Raw genomic sequence first — 15841 nt, 5'->3', positions numbered from 1 at the left:
ATGTCACACTTGCTCGTTTGATAGTTTTAGGGCTAGGAAGAATCGAGTCTAACTTTAGTGATAACAGACTATTTCTTGCAGGTTTATCAGGTGCTACAGGTTATATTCATGCCTGCATCACTACAGACGATTCAACCACTGACACAACATCCGTCACTGGTACTGAAAGCCTGCCAGCTCACCGAGGCGATCTTGCAGGCGCTGTTCCGGACGACGCGTCGACATGAGCAAAACGATGTTGTCGTCGTCGGTGTCCAGCGCTGCCTAAATCTTGAAGAAGCGCTTGATCATCCTGAATGTTGAGCCCCATCTTGATGCTTGGCAAATCATCGGCCGCAAATTTGTCTTTTTTCTAGTAATTGCTATGAAAAGATTATTTTAGCAAAAACAATTAGCTAATACATTCCGGCTGTTACCGCAAGAAGCGTGCAACATATCGCAACGTGAGAGCAACACTACCTGAGTGAGGTGGGCCTAATCAGACAGCGCAGCTTCCGCATTATAGCAATTGAGTCGAAGTCGGACTGGTAAAGATTCACCGCCAAATCCAGGCGATGCTGGCGCACCCTATAAATACAAACGGACCAGTAGCAAATCGACAAGTTTTGTGCTAACGGATCAGCTCACGCGATATGTAACATGCGACGGGGTTGCCTTTCGTGCTGGACGTTGATGGGACGGACTACAAGTATACGCCTACTGTAGAAGGATGCCAATCTAAGGGCTCGTTGAGCAGTCATGAATTGCACAAATTTTGACCTCTTTGGAGGAATTCTGGAGCTTAGCGGACTAGTAGATCCGCCTTTGAATTTACTGAGCAGGTTTGGTAAAGTCTGGTGTTTCTTGTCCGGCCATTCGGCCGGATAGCGGGTTAGCTCGACGGATTGCTTCAGAAACGTTTTTTATGCTTGTAATATGCATGAAAATTACTATGTAAATGTATGCTTCTGATGCATGGCGTATAGACATCTACTCCCCTTCTCTTCTAGTTTATAAGCTTAGGTAGTCGCACCACGTCTGCTGTACTGTATCGCTTAAATGAATGCAAATCGATCGAGGATTGCAAAAGCTCCCGAAACGCTAGCTCAGGCAAGTCTAATGCGACAGAAATTAGCCGACTTGGCTTCCCGAAACTTTCGAATGTCTTTCGAATATCTTTCAAAGTTTTCGGAACGCCAAGTCGACTCTTTCGCGGAGCAGCTAGCCGAGTTCGGCTCGTCGAAGAACTCGCAATACCGGCGACTGCGCTCTGTGGTATGAGCCACGAAGGCTGCCTATACATCATTTCAGCGCTCTAAAACTATTTCACTGACAATAGCGCGGACAACGACGACGTGAACACAATATTTACTGCGGATTAGGAGGTTACGATAGTGACAATTAAGGATCTCGTCATCGATACGAGGTGAAATCGACCAACGTATAATCAATCAACTTCATTTTCTTATATATTTGATTCTACATAATTATACTGTGTATTTTAGCGGATAATGGATCACATTTATTGTGTTCTGCAACAATTTCAGCGGCCTCACCAATCTGCACGTTGGTTTGATACTGAGATAATTGCAATCCGGTGGATCAGAACAGCGGATACACTGAACAGGCCGAACATGGGGTTAAAACAGGCACAGTCGCCGCAATAGAGACCAAACATTCTAAAATAATGATTATATTGGAGATTCAATTCTTTTTTTCAGTAATTGTTTTTCGAAAACTTGTTTTATCGTCAAAACATTATTTGCACAGGATCGAACCGGTGTTTGTCCGACTATTTACTGAGCACCCTGCTACGATGCCTCCCAACGTCCCTTATGACCACCAATGCTGCATATTTACGTCATCGGTTGAGTCTTATCTTGGTTGGTGCTGGATAACGCAACAACAATCACAAAAGGGTATCCTCTTTTTCTCACTCCTAACGTAACCATGGACCCAGTAACCCCGCTTAAACCAAGAAAAAATTTCAACTACTTCTTCAAGCCACTGCTCGATAAGAAGGACGAGCCCACCAAGCAGTATCGCTAGCAGCGTGGTACTGCTCGTTAGCAAGACGTGAAGACCGGCTACCCAAACCTACTCAGATATGTGCTGAAGCAGAACGTAGGCTACATCTCTACAATGACAACCACTGCATCAGCTTGGGAACGCTTGTAACATTCATCGATTAAAAGAGCCAACTGGTGTACATGTTGCATGGGTGCCCCTTTCTGTCTGCGCATTACGTTACTCGGCGGCCACTACGAGTGAGTGTTGCTCGCCGGCCACTACGAGTGAGTGTTGCTCGCCCTGGCGCCTGTTGTCAAAGTGGATGCAGTCAACTAGACCGCCGCGAGCCATGTCACGTTTCAGCGAGGGATATATTTTAAGCGTGATTTCAGTAGCATTGCATATGCAAGATGACAAGATAACGCTTCTCGATATGCGCGACATTTTTGACGCACTCTTTGAAAAGCACCCCGTCGGCGATTAGTAATTTTTGTTATGGAACATGATTGTCGCTTGACTAGCTTAGCTAGATACAAGCAGCTAACCTAGCAAACGATATTACGTTACCTTGATCTCAATCCAGTCCGCACAATGGTACCTAGCGCTCCACAAGTGCTATCATTCTCCATATGCTATGACCCCTCTGCTGCGTTGTTCTTAGCACTTGACTCGTCCTCAGGAGCACCTTCCACCACTTGATATTGATTGTCCGTGTCGCAGTCCCACGTGACTGCGTAGAGCTTGATCGAGGTAGTCATGCCTCGCGCACGATTTGACGGGGTCACACAGCACCTTGCGCTAGAGAAAGTTAGCTTCCGAGAGTATACAAACTCTCAGTGAACGGCAGTTCACAGGTCCCCTCTTTATTCAAAAGAGAGCAAAGTGACCTAATTAAGGTAGAATGTAAACTGAGTATATTTATAGGTAGATAAAGCTTGGGTTTAACACAAACTATAAGTCACCTATAGAAATGCAATGTCATTAACCAATGGTTGGCTTTGGACGACCTTGGTACTTTGTACCAAATATCCCGAAGTATGACGTGTCACACTTCATGTAACCAGGGTACACTTAGGGTTACGTACCCCGTTTTACACGAGGTAGCGAAGTCCAGGGGGATCACTTTGGCGGCACCTGCGGTGCCACCACAAAGGCGGCGTCGTGCCGTTACGTGCCTCATGGGCACGGACGCGAGATACGGGTGTTAGTCGTGGGACTATCGGGAACGCGGGCCTCGCCTTGGGTCATACGCGCATGCTCGGCGCGGATTTTCCCCTCTGGCTCTGCTCGTGAGCATGACCACTTGGTGGATCCGGAGCTTTTTGAGAAGTGCCGATAAGTATCTTGCCATAGATGCGGCAACCCTCAAGGACCCTGACTTTGAAGAAGCGTACGTGCTGGCACTGGCGGGACGAGTAGGGGAGGTGACCGACGATCAAGAGCTCATGGCATGAGTCATGCTGTAACCATTCGAGACGACCCCGTCCATTGACGCTCACCACGAAGAGGCGAGCGCAACCCTAGGACGTAGACAAGGCTTCGCCGACCAAGTCCTGACTGCGCGCAAGAAGGAGCGCACGATGCAAAAAAAACTTTCCTGGGGTGAAGTACATCTTACCCACGTACAACAGTGGAGCGGCTATTCAGCTTTGCTAAGCACATGCTGTCGAATCACCGACAATGTACGTTGCTTATGCACCTCGAGACTATTAAGTTTTTGAGGCTTAACCCAACGGCGACCATTAACCCGATTTCAGGCGTTTTTGAAGCGCGGCTACTGCTGTCGACGATATTCACAAGCAGTGAGAGCTGTTATCGGGAAGCCCTGCTACGCGGAACTTCAATACACTTGCTTTGATCACAATAATTAATTTTGCTCGTCGCCCTTTCGCGATAATATCCGACTTCTGCGAGTATCGTCACAAGAATTGCAATGTTACTACCGAAACACCTGAACGAGACCACTGCAGTTGCTGAAGGAAGTTTTATCAGCAGACACTTTGCCCTTCGCGTTGGTCCTTTAGTAAAAGGACACTGGTAGTCATTACCAAGGAGTAACCTACGACCAAACCCGGTTTCAGGAATACTTAGGTACAGCAGCAAATAGAAACAGCTTTCTCCAAAGCAGAAGCTCTAGATGAGAAACCAAAACTTGTTCAGTCTACATGTACCCCGTAATTTACAGCCTCACTGTAACAGGTGTTGCACTGCTATATATGAGACGGCGTCAAACGAGCTGATCCTTTCGACCCATTTGAAGTTATCGAGAAAATCGGCTTCGAAGATTGGCCAGTCAAATTCGAACTTAAGTAAATTTTATTTATTACTTAAGTTCGAATTTGACTGGCCAATCTTCGAATGGGTATCTGCACCCATTTTTTTCGAGAAAATGGGTGCAGATACCCATTTTCTCGAGGTGTATCGAAAGCGATCCCGAGCAATGGACACGCGTCCGCCCCCCCCATTCTCCTCCATTCCGACACCACCCACCAGCTGTCATGCAAGCCCCTGTGTGTTGTCCGAGCAGGGCGTTTCCCTTTCTGGTAAAAAAAGGCTGCTTGGGTCGCTGAGACCGGATCCGGAAGGCCGCAGTGGCATGGATTACGACAACACTGTGTGGAAGCCTGTCTCCGAAGGATCAAGCGCAGATTCAAGTGCTGAAGAGGTTCAGGACGGACTGTCAAACGAGGAGTTTTTGAATGAGTTTGTTGAGAACAGAAGCATTAATTTGTTTGGCGAGGACTTTCACGACAAAGTGGTCTGCTTGATCTAGCAAGACAAGTGCGACGATCGTTGCCTCCAGGGGAAGGCTGCTGAACGTGAGGATTGCCTGCGCTCGACATCAAACATGACCACCCAGGAGAAGAAGCAGCGCGTTCTGACTTCGTTGGCGATGCTAATGAAGACAGACACCGCAGTGCGGCGTCGGGGTACTGGGGAAAAGCTAGTTTTCACGTACTACCTGCCACTGATAGGGTGTGTTTGCAGAGAGGCGTGGTGTTATCAACGACCCTTCGTCTAGCTCTGCCCCTGTCCATATTCCAAAAGAGAACAAGATGATGAAGATGTTTCGAACGCCCGTAACAGAGGCCTATAAGGATCTTTAGGGGGTGCAGCGCTACCAGATTTTCACAATGAGAAAGAAGCAGCCAGGGGTTGTCAGCTGCCGTGTTGGTCCTGCAGACCTGCCTGTGGACCAAGACCTTCGTCGGCCTTTTGACGGCATGCAGACGAGCGCGCAAAAGTGCAAAATCTACTACATGTAGCTGCGCACTAAGAGCCTCTACAACCACCGCCTCCGAACTTCGAGAAAATACAGCAAATGTACAACAAGGTAAGACCTTACGTCCCTTCTGAGTTTGCTTCGGATCCCCTGTATGCAGCCCCTACTGCTGAGGAAAAGCGCCACGCGAAGGAGGCTACGCAGGCACGTCGAAGCGCAAGCGCCTCGAAAAAAAAGAGACGCTGCAGCTCGTGATGAAGCGAAGATCGCCGTTGTTATTAGGGAAGAAGAGAATGAAGACCGTGCAAACGTATCGAAAGCTTCACCAGCGCAGTCGAAGACTGGGACCCGAAGCCGCAAGCGAGCGAAGAAAGAGACTTAGGTCAATCCGTGAGCGGAATGATAGCAGTAAATCAGAATGATCCTTCCATCCTATACCCCAAACCCCAAAATAAAAATGATGTACCCAAAAGTCCAAAATATAGGTACAATCGATTCAATAAGAAAAATCGTTTCCAGGGGTCTAAGAAGATTTTTTGCCAAAATTATTTTTTCATGGAGGCATCTTTTACTGTGTCGCTCAATGAATTTTCCACGTTTTGTTAATATGAATGCACCAATCGAAAGAGGAGACCATCGTACTTCTTTTCTCGATTTGAACAGTACAAAAAGGCCGGTACTAGCTGTACATGTACTAGCAATAGTATTAACGTTAGTACAAAAGAGCGTAAAATACGTTTTATTTTTCCAAGAATAACATCAAATTTTGGATTGGCAGAAAGTCTGAGCCTGGTGCAATCAGAATTCTGATTCTAGCTCTGCTGAGTGATGGTCAATAACCGTTCCAAGAGGGTACGGTTCATCATGAACACTGGCTCAGGTACAAGAGTGGAGATGGCGTCCGCTACTGAAGCACACGGCCACGACGTGGTGATCACGTTTGGGGATTTCTCACTGGAGGAAGCGCAGAAAGCGCTGGAGGATGGTACGCACCTTCATTCTCTCTGTTGGCAGAGAGAAGACCTGGTTATGTATGGAGTCTCCGAGTCTCACTCAATCCCCGCGCAGCTGCCGCAGACATGAAGAATCCGGAGGAACAGGAGGCAGCCAGGACCCAGGAGACCCCCAAGTCGTGGGCTGAGGCGTTAGGAGCCCCCAAGACGCAGACCAAGCCTGCGTGGGGCGGAACTGCCGCCCCATGGGCCGCTGCGGCTGGTGTCAATGGAGCTACCGATGCTGAAGTGGCCAAGGATCCGACCAAGCCGCTGCCATTTGAGGAGGCCATTCAAAACACCTTAAAGCATCTGGACGTATCAAGCCCCGCCAAGGAGATGAAGAAGCGAGGCTTGGTGAACCAGGGCAATACTTGCTTCCAGAACGTCATTATGCAGTCTGTGCTGGCCTGTCCGCCGTTCTTAAAGTGAGTTGCAGTGCCCATAGCTGGGATAAGCTGGACAGAGGGTACTTATACTGTATTGCTATGCAGTTTACTGGCTGAAATTTCGTCGACTTCTCCTCCGACAGCGGAGATGTTGGCGAGTACGTCGACGTTCAAGGCCTGGCGTCACATGGTGGCGTTCACACGAGAGTTCGAGGAACCGACTCTGGCACAACGTACGCGTAGCAATTTGTTTTAAACATTTATTTTTTGCTAACGGGTATTTTTATTGTTTAATTGAGTAGTGCAGTTACAGGCTGCCAATGGCGAGCGTAACCTTAATGACATGCACGGCAAGACCCCGCAGGCGATTCGAATCAGCGGCTACTTCATGGACGTGCTGAGTGCTTTCCAGAAGATGCGAGGTGAACAGGAAGACGCGCTCGAGTTCTTGGAGTTCTTTCTGGAATACTTACACACTGAGTACGAGAAGAGCGGCCTTGAGCTGCCTAGTTCATGTGAAAAGCAGACAAAGCGAAGACCTTCCACCGCAGCTAAGCCAGCTGAAGCTGATGTGGCATTCGAAAACGCCCAAGCGTTTGACGACGGCTGGGCTGAAGTCGGGAAGAAGGGCAAGAGCAGTGTACTGCGTCAGAACCCTGTGGATACCATCCGGTCGCCAATTAATTGGCTGTTCAAGGGAGCGCTGCGCTCGGAGCTCAAGCAAAATGGCAAGAGACAGAGCTCGATCACTGTGGAACCGTTCCACTGCTTACACTTGAACCTTGACTATGAGACCCAGGATCCGTCGTTTGTTACAGGCGTATACGGCCTGGCCAAGCCTCTTAGCGCTCCCATAACGATCCAAGATATGATCAGAAAATCGTTTGATGTTGAAGTGATCGAAGATGCGAATCAGATCCCCACGATGAAGAAGTTCACGACTGTCGAGTCGCTCCCAGTCGTCTTGACTCTCAGCGTCAAGCGTTTTACTTATCATCCGGAGCAAGGACCTGTGAAGCTTCAGCAGTTTGTCAAGTACCCACCGTTCCTGGAATTCCCGACGCAGTTCATGTCAACTACATGTCGTGCGGAGAACGGTATGGACGTCCCTGGAGCGGCAGCTATCAGTGGCGCTGGCTTCTCTACGCCTCCGATGTACGAGCTATTCGCTGTGGTATCACATCTTGGCAAGTTCGTGATAGGTGGACACTACACGTGTGTATGTCGGGACAACAAGGACCAATGGTTCCGCTATGATGACGAGCATGTGACGTCTATCTCGGAGGCTACAGCTCTCAGTGAAACGGCGTATCTGCTGCTCTACATCCGAACAAACAAGCGCCCACCTCCGTCAGCTCCCACACCACCCTCTCCCAATGCTGCGTTTATTAAGGCAAAAGGCTCCAGTGGATTAAAACAGAAGACAACGAACGGCAGTGTGGGGAAAGCTTGGAAGCCACAGACTGCTGCCCCATCGCCACCTCCAGCTCCTCGACCGATTCCAGGCATGTCACCGAAGAAGCAACCAGAGGCGACAAAACCAAAGTCAAAGAAACAAGGGAAGAAGAAGTAGTTAGCAGCCACGTAGAGTCTCAAGTATACACTGGCGTGGCCAAGGTGATAAGCGAGCTCATAGATATGCTCAACTTGTACGGGTCGATTTTCAATTGCTGTCCCGTATTTAGGTAGTTTACATGGAGCAAAAGATTGTTTTAAAACATTCTTACGGAAGGGTATCTTTGAAAGGTTAATCACGAATGGGAGTTCCGGCATTGCTCCTCATCGGACTTCTCTGCGCTTCGTTACGAGCGTATTCTGCGCTGCTATTGCCATCAGACGGTTATACTGAAGGTTCAAAGTGTACGAGAAATGGTGGAGCTGTGTATGACGATCCGTTGACGAGTTTCCGGCTCGCCAAGCCAATGGAAGGAGCGGTGGAGGTGTTGCCCATTGAGATAAGATTCCTGATTGATGCGAGGAATACAAGAGACTATGAAGCTTACTATGCAGACGCAAGCTTTTGTGTGGAGCTAAATGGACTGTGGAACAAATGCAAGGCGCCCGGCGGCCCGCCGATGACCTTCAATTTGCTACCGGAAGGCAACTACACGGCAGTGGCGTATATTACAGACACGTCCGGCGAAGCTCGTTATCACACAGCCAAGAGCATCTCATTCACAGTACAAAGCTCAGGTGAATTCAACCTGCGCAATAGAAAATTGGTCGAGAGGAGTCAAAAAGAGCAACATTTTCCTAAGGACGTCCACCTCTTGCAGTGGGCAGAGATGGAGCGACAAGTGGAGATTGAAGACTTCGAGGACGATAATATTGTGTTGCCGCGCTCTCATGTTTCGCATACTAACAGTCCTATGCTTGTGATTGGCGTCAAGACGGCGGTCGTCAAGGGCTTTTCTCGCAGACAAGCTATTCGAGATACTTGGGCAAACCCAGCCATGCTTCCTCTCGATGTGAAGGTATTATTCTTAGGCGGTGAGCCTAGTCTCATAGATTTGAAGAATGAAGGTGAGCGAAGGCGCGTTTTACAGGCCATCGCAAAAGAGAGAGCTGTCTATAGAGACTTACTCACAGAGGAGCTAGAATGTACCGACTCGTATAGAGGTCTATCTGACAAAGTGAAGTCGTTCATGCACTTAGCTGAGGTAGAATTTCCCGATACAAAGTTTGTCATGCTCGCGGATGATGACATTTACTTGAAAATCGATCAACTTATGGAGAATCTACGCCAAGAAAAACGCCCACTGTATTTTGGCGAAGTTTGGGCCGTGAAGTTTGCACACAAGCAAGAGCCAATTCGCGACGGGAACAGTCCGTATTATCTACCCAGCGATCAGTATTCGATGCGGAATTTGTTGCCGTACGCAGTCGGACCTCACTACGTCGTCTCAATGGCAGGAGTGCGATTTATCGCCAAGAATTACTGGCGTTTACGCAGTATGAACGGTCTGGAAGACGTGAGTACGGGGTTCTGGCTTCGAGCTGTCCACATGAATGCGCAACACACCCCAGCGTTCTCTAGTGTGCGTGCATCCTTGGCGTGCAATGACAATCTCGTATCATTCGCCGACCTATCACCTTTGGGAATCCGCTCGGTCCACACGAACCTTATCAATAATCGAAGCTTCTGCTACGGATTCCACCCCGTCACGTGGCATCGACACTTGCATTCGATCCCAAGCTTGGAGAAATTGTTGCAACAACCAAGTCAAGTAGCGGCAGAGCCATCTCTGCAACTAGAGACGGTCCTCAGTAATTCCAATTCTGACCAAATGACCGTCATCGTCTCGACACCTTTCACCGCTGGGATAAAGTCGCAATTCTCCTCATCCATCGACTCTCTGGACGAGTTCGTCCAGAACATGTGCGATCAAGTGACATCCACCCAAACATGCAGCACAACACTCCGTCGTCAATTAGAATGCCACGTCAGCTACCCATATCAAATTTGCCAATCCCATGACAAAGTTTAAATTTGTATATCAGTTTAAAGAATCCATACTCACTTTATATGAGGGAGTTTCAGCTCTATTTTTTGCATCTTCGTCGCACCCCCATTAGCCTCACTCGCCATCTCGCCCCCTTACGCAAACGATGAGTCGTTCTGGTGGCGCCCGTGCACCCGATGACCAGACGAAGCTTAAGAAGCAGCTCAATGAGCTGATGAAGCTTGAGGAGAACAAGTTCTGCGCCGACTGCGGCTGCCGTGGGCCTCGCTGGGCCTCAATTAACCTCGGTGTCTTCATCTGCATCGCGTGTTCGGGTATCCACCGCAGTCTTGGCGTCCACTTAACATTCGTACGTAGTGTGAATCTGGATTCGTGGACGTCGGATCAAGTGCAACAGATGCAGCGCTGGGGCAACGGCCGAGCTAAGGCCTACTACGAGGCCAACGTGCCTCGGGATTACCGTATTCCGACCGAACACTCGTCTGTTAGAGACAAGGAAATGTGGATTAGAGACAAGTACGAACGCAAACGCTTTGCGGGCGAAGCTCCAAGGGAGAGTGAGGACCGCGGAGCGCGTAGGAAGAAGCACAGCAGCTCAGATGAAGAGGAAGAGCCACGTCAGCGACGTAAAGACAAGGAACGCACTAGTTCCCGGCATGGATCCCGTACTGCGTCTAGAGAGGCCACCCCTACGCACCCAGCAGTGACTAAGGATATTTTATCGTTTGACGTATTCAGTGCCCCTGTGCCAGAGTCTAAACCTGCTCCAAGCTTAGTGGACGCTGCACCTGTTGCTGCTGCCCCTAAGCAGGACGAATGGGCTTCTTTCGGAGGATCCAGCAATGCCCAGTCCGGTTTTAAGGACGCTTTTGCCCCGCAGCCTCCGACGCAGGCCGACCAACATGTGAACAAGATGGCAAACATCATGGCGAGCTTCGGATCGTCGACGCAGCCTCAACAGCAGAACGCTTTCCCTCCTCAACAGCAACAGAACGCGTTCCCTCCTCAACAAGGCATGGCACCGGCACCTATGATGGGCATGCAGATGAACGGGATGAACATGATGGCTCCACGACCTATGGGCATGAATATGCCAATGAGTATGCCTATGGGCGCACCTCAAGGCTTCATGAACCCCATGATGGGACAGCCTAATATGATGGGATATCCCATGCAGAACCAAATGTTCGGCGCTCAGCAGAATGGCATGATGATGGGTATGTGTATATTTGTTATTTTTTAATAGTGGTGGTGAGTATTAACTTTGAGGTGCCTGATATAGGTGGCGCTGCTCCGATGGGTTTCCAGGGTCCGCCGATGGGAATGAACCCGATGGGAATGCAGATGAATCAGGGAGGCTACCAACAACAACAACATCAGGGAGGCTTCCAACAACAACAACTACAGCAGCAGCAGCAGCAGCGACCACCTCAACAGCAAGCAGGGGGACTGAACCAGTCGTTTGTTAACTTCGGTTAGGAACGTCGCGGATGAAATGGTGTTTGATCTTCCACCCCCCCCATAGAGCAAGGACGTCTAAACTCTCCTCCTATCGGTCAAATGCAATGGGAATCAATACATTACTTCGCTAAACCTGTTTTATCCGCTTAAGACTGTATTACTTAACCTGTCGATACAGGATTTAGATACTTGGCTTCCAGGATAAGCTGCACCATTTTCTTACTGGGTATGACACTTTCATCGCCCTCCTGAGTCATCAAGTCGAACAGTTCGTATCGTTCTCCCGTCGTAAACTCCAGATCATTGGCAGTTAGACAGCTTGCAAACCCCTCGAAATCAATAACTTGGACGGTCTCGATCGTCTTCAACACTTCTTGAAGGTAGCCATCAAAAATCAGTTGCCACGTTATCATCGCCAAACGCAGAAATTCTTCGAGCTCAATAGTTTTTTCCTCTAAACTGTGGCGATGCAGCTGTTCTTGGGATAACGTGAAGTGGCTACTACGCTGAAGAACTGGAGGAAAAGTTTGCTTGCAGGTCTCAAGAGCTAAAGGCGTCGGAATCGTTCGAGGGCTTGAAGGTTCTCCGTCTCCGATATACTCGGTCCACATTGTAATCAACGCAGAGTACGCTAATGGCTGAGGTTGTGAAGATATTGGGGACGAAATACTAGTAACGGAGTTGGATCGAGCTGCCTTCTTGGCTGCGTACAAGTTTAAGATACACTTGATGAGTTTCTGGAAGAATGCAAAGGCGTAGTCTTTCGACTGAGTCCGGGTCTTGTCGGCACCAAAGAACCAGCTAAAGAGTTCGCAGCGAACGTGGTTGTCTTTGGCAGTATAGTGCAGTAATGAGCGCTCCAGTTGCATAGTGTGCATGACGGCGATTGATTTGATGCCATATTTGCGTACCAAATAATCCTTGGCGAGCATCTTGAAGGTTCTAGATCCCGCGTCTGGTTTCAAAAAGTCAAACCGGTCTTCAAACATGAGTGATATATCTCCATTTCGAGCTTTAACAGGTTCAACAGCATCTCTCGAGAATTGAAGATGGAGGATTGCTGATAGCAGATGGCACACTTCAGCGAGAGGGAACACGTGGATAAAAGCGCTCGATTTACGCGGAGCGTCCAAGCGAGTGTTGAAGCTGATGGCGTTCTTTCGACGCCCCGAGGGCGCAGATAACGGACGTTTTAAGGTTGATTTTCGTCGTGGTTTTGGCGTTTTTACTTCTTCATTTTGCTCTGTTTCAATTGGTACGTCGGGAGCGACTTGAGGCTCTTTAGTGACTTCCTTGTCTATCAGCTTATGTCGACCACAAGTGCACTCACAATCGACATTTTGAGGCCTCTGTCGCATTATTTCGTGACTTTTTTTTAATCGCTTTACTGGGCATTCGTACCGTCGAAGTCGTTCTAGTAATGGGTCTGTAAATAGGCTTTTATGCCTCGGTTCAAAAAATGAAATCTCGGTTGCGACATCCTCTACTAGCTCCACCAATTCGTGCACTCTCTTCCCAATTCTCGCCTCTTCTGAGTGAAATAACGCCACCGAAGTAGCACAGTTGCGTTTGGTCTCCTGATCCGTGTCCTTTGGTTGCATCTGCAACAATTCGTGGAGATCGTCGACCAGAATCTGATAACGTTTATCGTCATTTAGTTCGTCTCGTTCGTGTAGTATATCCTGAAGTTCACTTGGGGTAACGTAGTCAAAACACTCTCGTAAGAAATTTCTTCTCTCTTGTCCCTTCATATCTCCAACAGAAGTCGCTAACATATCAGGAAGTTTGGGCATATCCCGCTCCACTGCGTTTTCCAGTAGTAACGAGAGCAGATGGCGCGCATCGGAATCCGAAATCTCGGTAAAAACTCTCAGCACTTCTTCACTCATTGATTCCACACTCAAATCGCTTAAGCGAAGTACCGGAGGGATTGAATATTCGTCGAATGTATCTTGTTGTGAAGCCCTTTTTTCAGTAGTAGCCGATGCGACTACCGTTGAGTTGGCATTGCGAGCTTCTTGGAGCATCTCTTTAAGCAGTAAAATCTCGTTTTTACTTGCATCAACCGAGCTTTGAAAGCTTTTACACTGCGTTTTCTGAATCGTCATTTCTTGGAACCAAGGTTTACCGTGCTGGAAAAAGAGAGCAGAGCGACGTTCCTCAAGATTTTGGAGATCTCCAAAATTTGAATATACCGCAGTACCCAATTCCTCAATAATTTTGGTAAGAAATGGGTACTCTTCGTCGAGATCAGCCCCAATTTGAGTCAGACAAGCAAACGCCACAGCTGAGACGAATGCATTAGGACGCGGCATTCTACTGGCCATAGCTTTAGCCTGCTTGAACATCGTCTCACAAAATAACGCGGAAGAGCGGAAATTAAGATGTTCTTCTCCCCACATTTCCAGAAGAGCGTAAAGTTTCACCTGCATCGCCGTCGAGTCTGCTTCTTGTAGTACTCCCATCTCTGAAGGCGACAAACATGCTTCACAAGTAGCCAAGGTAGAGCTTTGCATTGGGAATGCGATAGTCTCGACTTGCATGTATCGTGCTCTACTGGCACTCGTCGGACGAGCAGGTCGAGCTGAACTCGGACGTGGAGACGTCTGTGCCATTCGACTACTTGTAGTTGACGCCACTTGTGATGCTGAAAGGGGTCGCTTCGGTCGAGTCGTAGAAGGACCTCGATGCTCGGGTTGGGTGAGTTTAGTAGTTCGAGGACTTGCTCGAACGGAGCCAGCGTAGGGCGAGTACATTGGCGACCATGTTACTTGTGGCTTGTGAGCCTTCGGGCGTGGTGGACGTCCATTAGTTGTCATGGGTTTCTTGTTCAGGATTGAAGAGTGAGCACTGTTTGGCTCTAATTATAAACAGTTTATCAACGAAGACCGAAACCGTGAGTGTGGCTGTAGGTCGACAGGGTTGCTGCAGAATCAAGCATATATGGGGATCATGGTTCGTCTGCAGGTTAAAGATCTGACTCTGCTCAAAGAGGACTTAGATCGAGTTTTATTGCACGAATTCGTAAACGCAATGTGGGATCGTCGTGTAAGCTCGATAATAATCGTCACTCCACTCAGAAATTGATGCTGCAATTATTGCTAAGCAATAATCTATTTTTAACATTAACCGATAGGTACTCGGAAATAGCAGTTATCTATTGGGCCAGTCGAATCACTTCAATAATCTGTAGTAGACCAAACTACCACCAGTCACCTCCAGGACAGATGCCACCGCAAAATCTAGCCCCACATCAGCGCCAGCATATATAACTTCCTCACTTCCAAATTTATAAGAAGCCCAACACCACCGCCAGCCTCCAAGATGCTCGCCGCTCCCCGCGCTGCCGCTCTTGCCACCTTCACTAATAGTCAAGTCGCCAAATGTTACTTCCGGCCGTGCCGTGACCAGTGCGACGAGGCAATCCTCGAGTATTACCGCCACAGGTGCGGCACGGTTCGAAGGCGAGTCGCTGGAGCTGGCTTCACGAACCTAATGCAGCATATAAGGCGGGTGCATTCTTCCCTTACTGAGGAGATTCTAGCAGTTACGCCTGGCCCGACTGGGTCTGCTGTCCACTACATGAGCCAGACTGCTCAAAACACGTTGGGGTGGCTGGAGTTACTGGTCAAGTGCAACCTACCGCTCTAGTTCTGCGAGAGCGACGGTACGCTTAGTTACATTTTCATTTTTTTAAGATAATTAACGCGTCTCAAATGTTGTAATGCAACGTCAGATACAGCAGCCTACGGCATGTCTCAGTAGAGACACTCCGGCAGGCTATGGAGACTGTGACTCGAGCAGTAGGGTGATCGATCGCTGTGGAGTTGCCCGAACGATTTGGGCTCGTCTTTGACGGATGGAGCCATACCTCAGAGCATTTACCGCGGGGTTCGCGAGCTACGAGGTGACCTGGACACTTTGCTGTCTCCTTTTGGGTATGGTTTCGCTCGTCAACGAAGACAAGCCTGCGGCCACTCATCGTGCGTTCTAGAACCTGGAGCAGTGTCTCTTTTTAGTAGGAGACAACTGTCTCGTTAATCGCCGTAGTAGGAGTTTCACTGATCGGGCGTGCGGGTCACAGACTTAACAGAGCAGTTTACCAGCGTTTAAGCGAGTATGCGAGAGACCTTGACAGTATTCAAGCGGTCATGATTGAGCTGCGTACGCTCCATTACTCTGCTAAGCTCCAAAGCGATTTTTGACAATTTTTGTAAAAATGTTTGCAAGACCGGTGTCCTAACAGTAATTTTTGATAAATGAATGAATATAGGTTTAGCACGAACCTCTAATCATACGTTAGCACACTCGTTGCCTCGAATG

The 15841-nt window shown here is 48.7% G+C and overlaps 5 protein-coding genes across 5 annotated transcripts; 4 read left to right on the top strand and 1 right to left on the bottom strand.

Annotated features, from left to right (window-relative positions):
• Positions 1-5048: 5048 nt before the first annotated feature.
• PITG_06275 (uncharacterized protein) lies at positions 5049-5594 on the top strand (the record flags this gene model as incomplete). The annotated part of the gene is made up of 4 exons (XM_002998384.1): positions 5049-5069; positions 5139-5180; positions 5270-5420; positions 5500-5594. 4 exons carry the CDS (start codon positions 5049-5051, stop codon positions 5592-5594), a joined length of 309 nt encoding a protein of 102 aa, XP_002998430.1.
• A 482-nt stretch (positions 5595-6076) lies between these two features.
• PITG_06274 (ubiquitin-specific protease, putative) lies at positions 6077-8166 on the top strand (the record flags this gene model as incomplete). Its single annotated transcript, XM_002998383.1, has 4 exons — positions 6077-6197; positions 6290-6632; positions 6699-6826; positions 6896-8166. 4 exons carry the CDS (start codon positions 6077-6079, stop codon positions 8164-8166), a joined length of 1863 nt encoding a protein of 620 aa, XP_002998429.1.
• A 796-nt stretch (positions 8167-8962) lies between these two features.
• PITG_06273 (uncharacterized protein) lies at positions 8963-9884 on the top strand (the record flags this gene model as incomplete). The annotated part of the gene is made up of 2 exons (XM_002998382.1): positions 8963-9815; positions 9862-9884. The coding sequence occupies 2 exons, from the start codon at positions 8963-8965 to the stop codon at positions 9882-9884; spliced, it is 876 nt and encodes a 291-aa protein (XP_002998428.1).
• Positions 9885-10184: 300 nt separating this feature from the next.
• Positions 10185-11655, top strand: PITG_06272 (uncharacterized protein; the record flags this gene model as incomplete). Its single annotated transcript, XM_002998381.1, has 2 exons — positions 10185-11274; positions 11340-11655. 2 exons carry the CDS (start codon positions 10203-10205, stop codon positions 11534-11536), a joined length of 1269 nt encoding a protein of 422 aa, XP_002998427.1.
• A 24-nt stretch (positions 11656-11679) lies between these two features.
• On the bottom strand, positions 11680-14337 carry PITG_06271 (uncharacterized protein; the record flags this gene model as incomplete). The annotated part of the gene is made up of 2 exons (XM_002998380.1): positions 11680-12865; positions 12920-14337. 2 exons carry the CDS (start codon positions 14335-14337, stop codon positions 11680-11682), a joined length of 2604 nt encoding a protein of 867 aa, XP_002998426.1.
• Between the last annotated feature and the right edge of the window lie 1504 nt (positions 14338-15841).

The sequence above is a fragment of the Phytophthora infestans genome, genomic scaffold (genome assembly GCF_000142945.1).
Source record: "Phytophthora infestans T30-4 supercont1.8 genomic scaffold, whole genome shotgun sequence".
Classification (NCBI taxonomy): domain Eukaryota; phylum Oomycota; class Peronosporomycetes; order Peronosporales; family Peronosporaceae; genus Phytophthora; species Phytophthora infestans.
The sequence above is the reverse complement of the archived record's forward strand: the minus strand, read 5'-3'. Positions and strand labels throughout refer to the sequence as shown.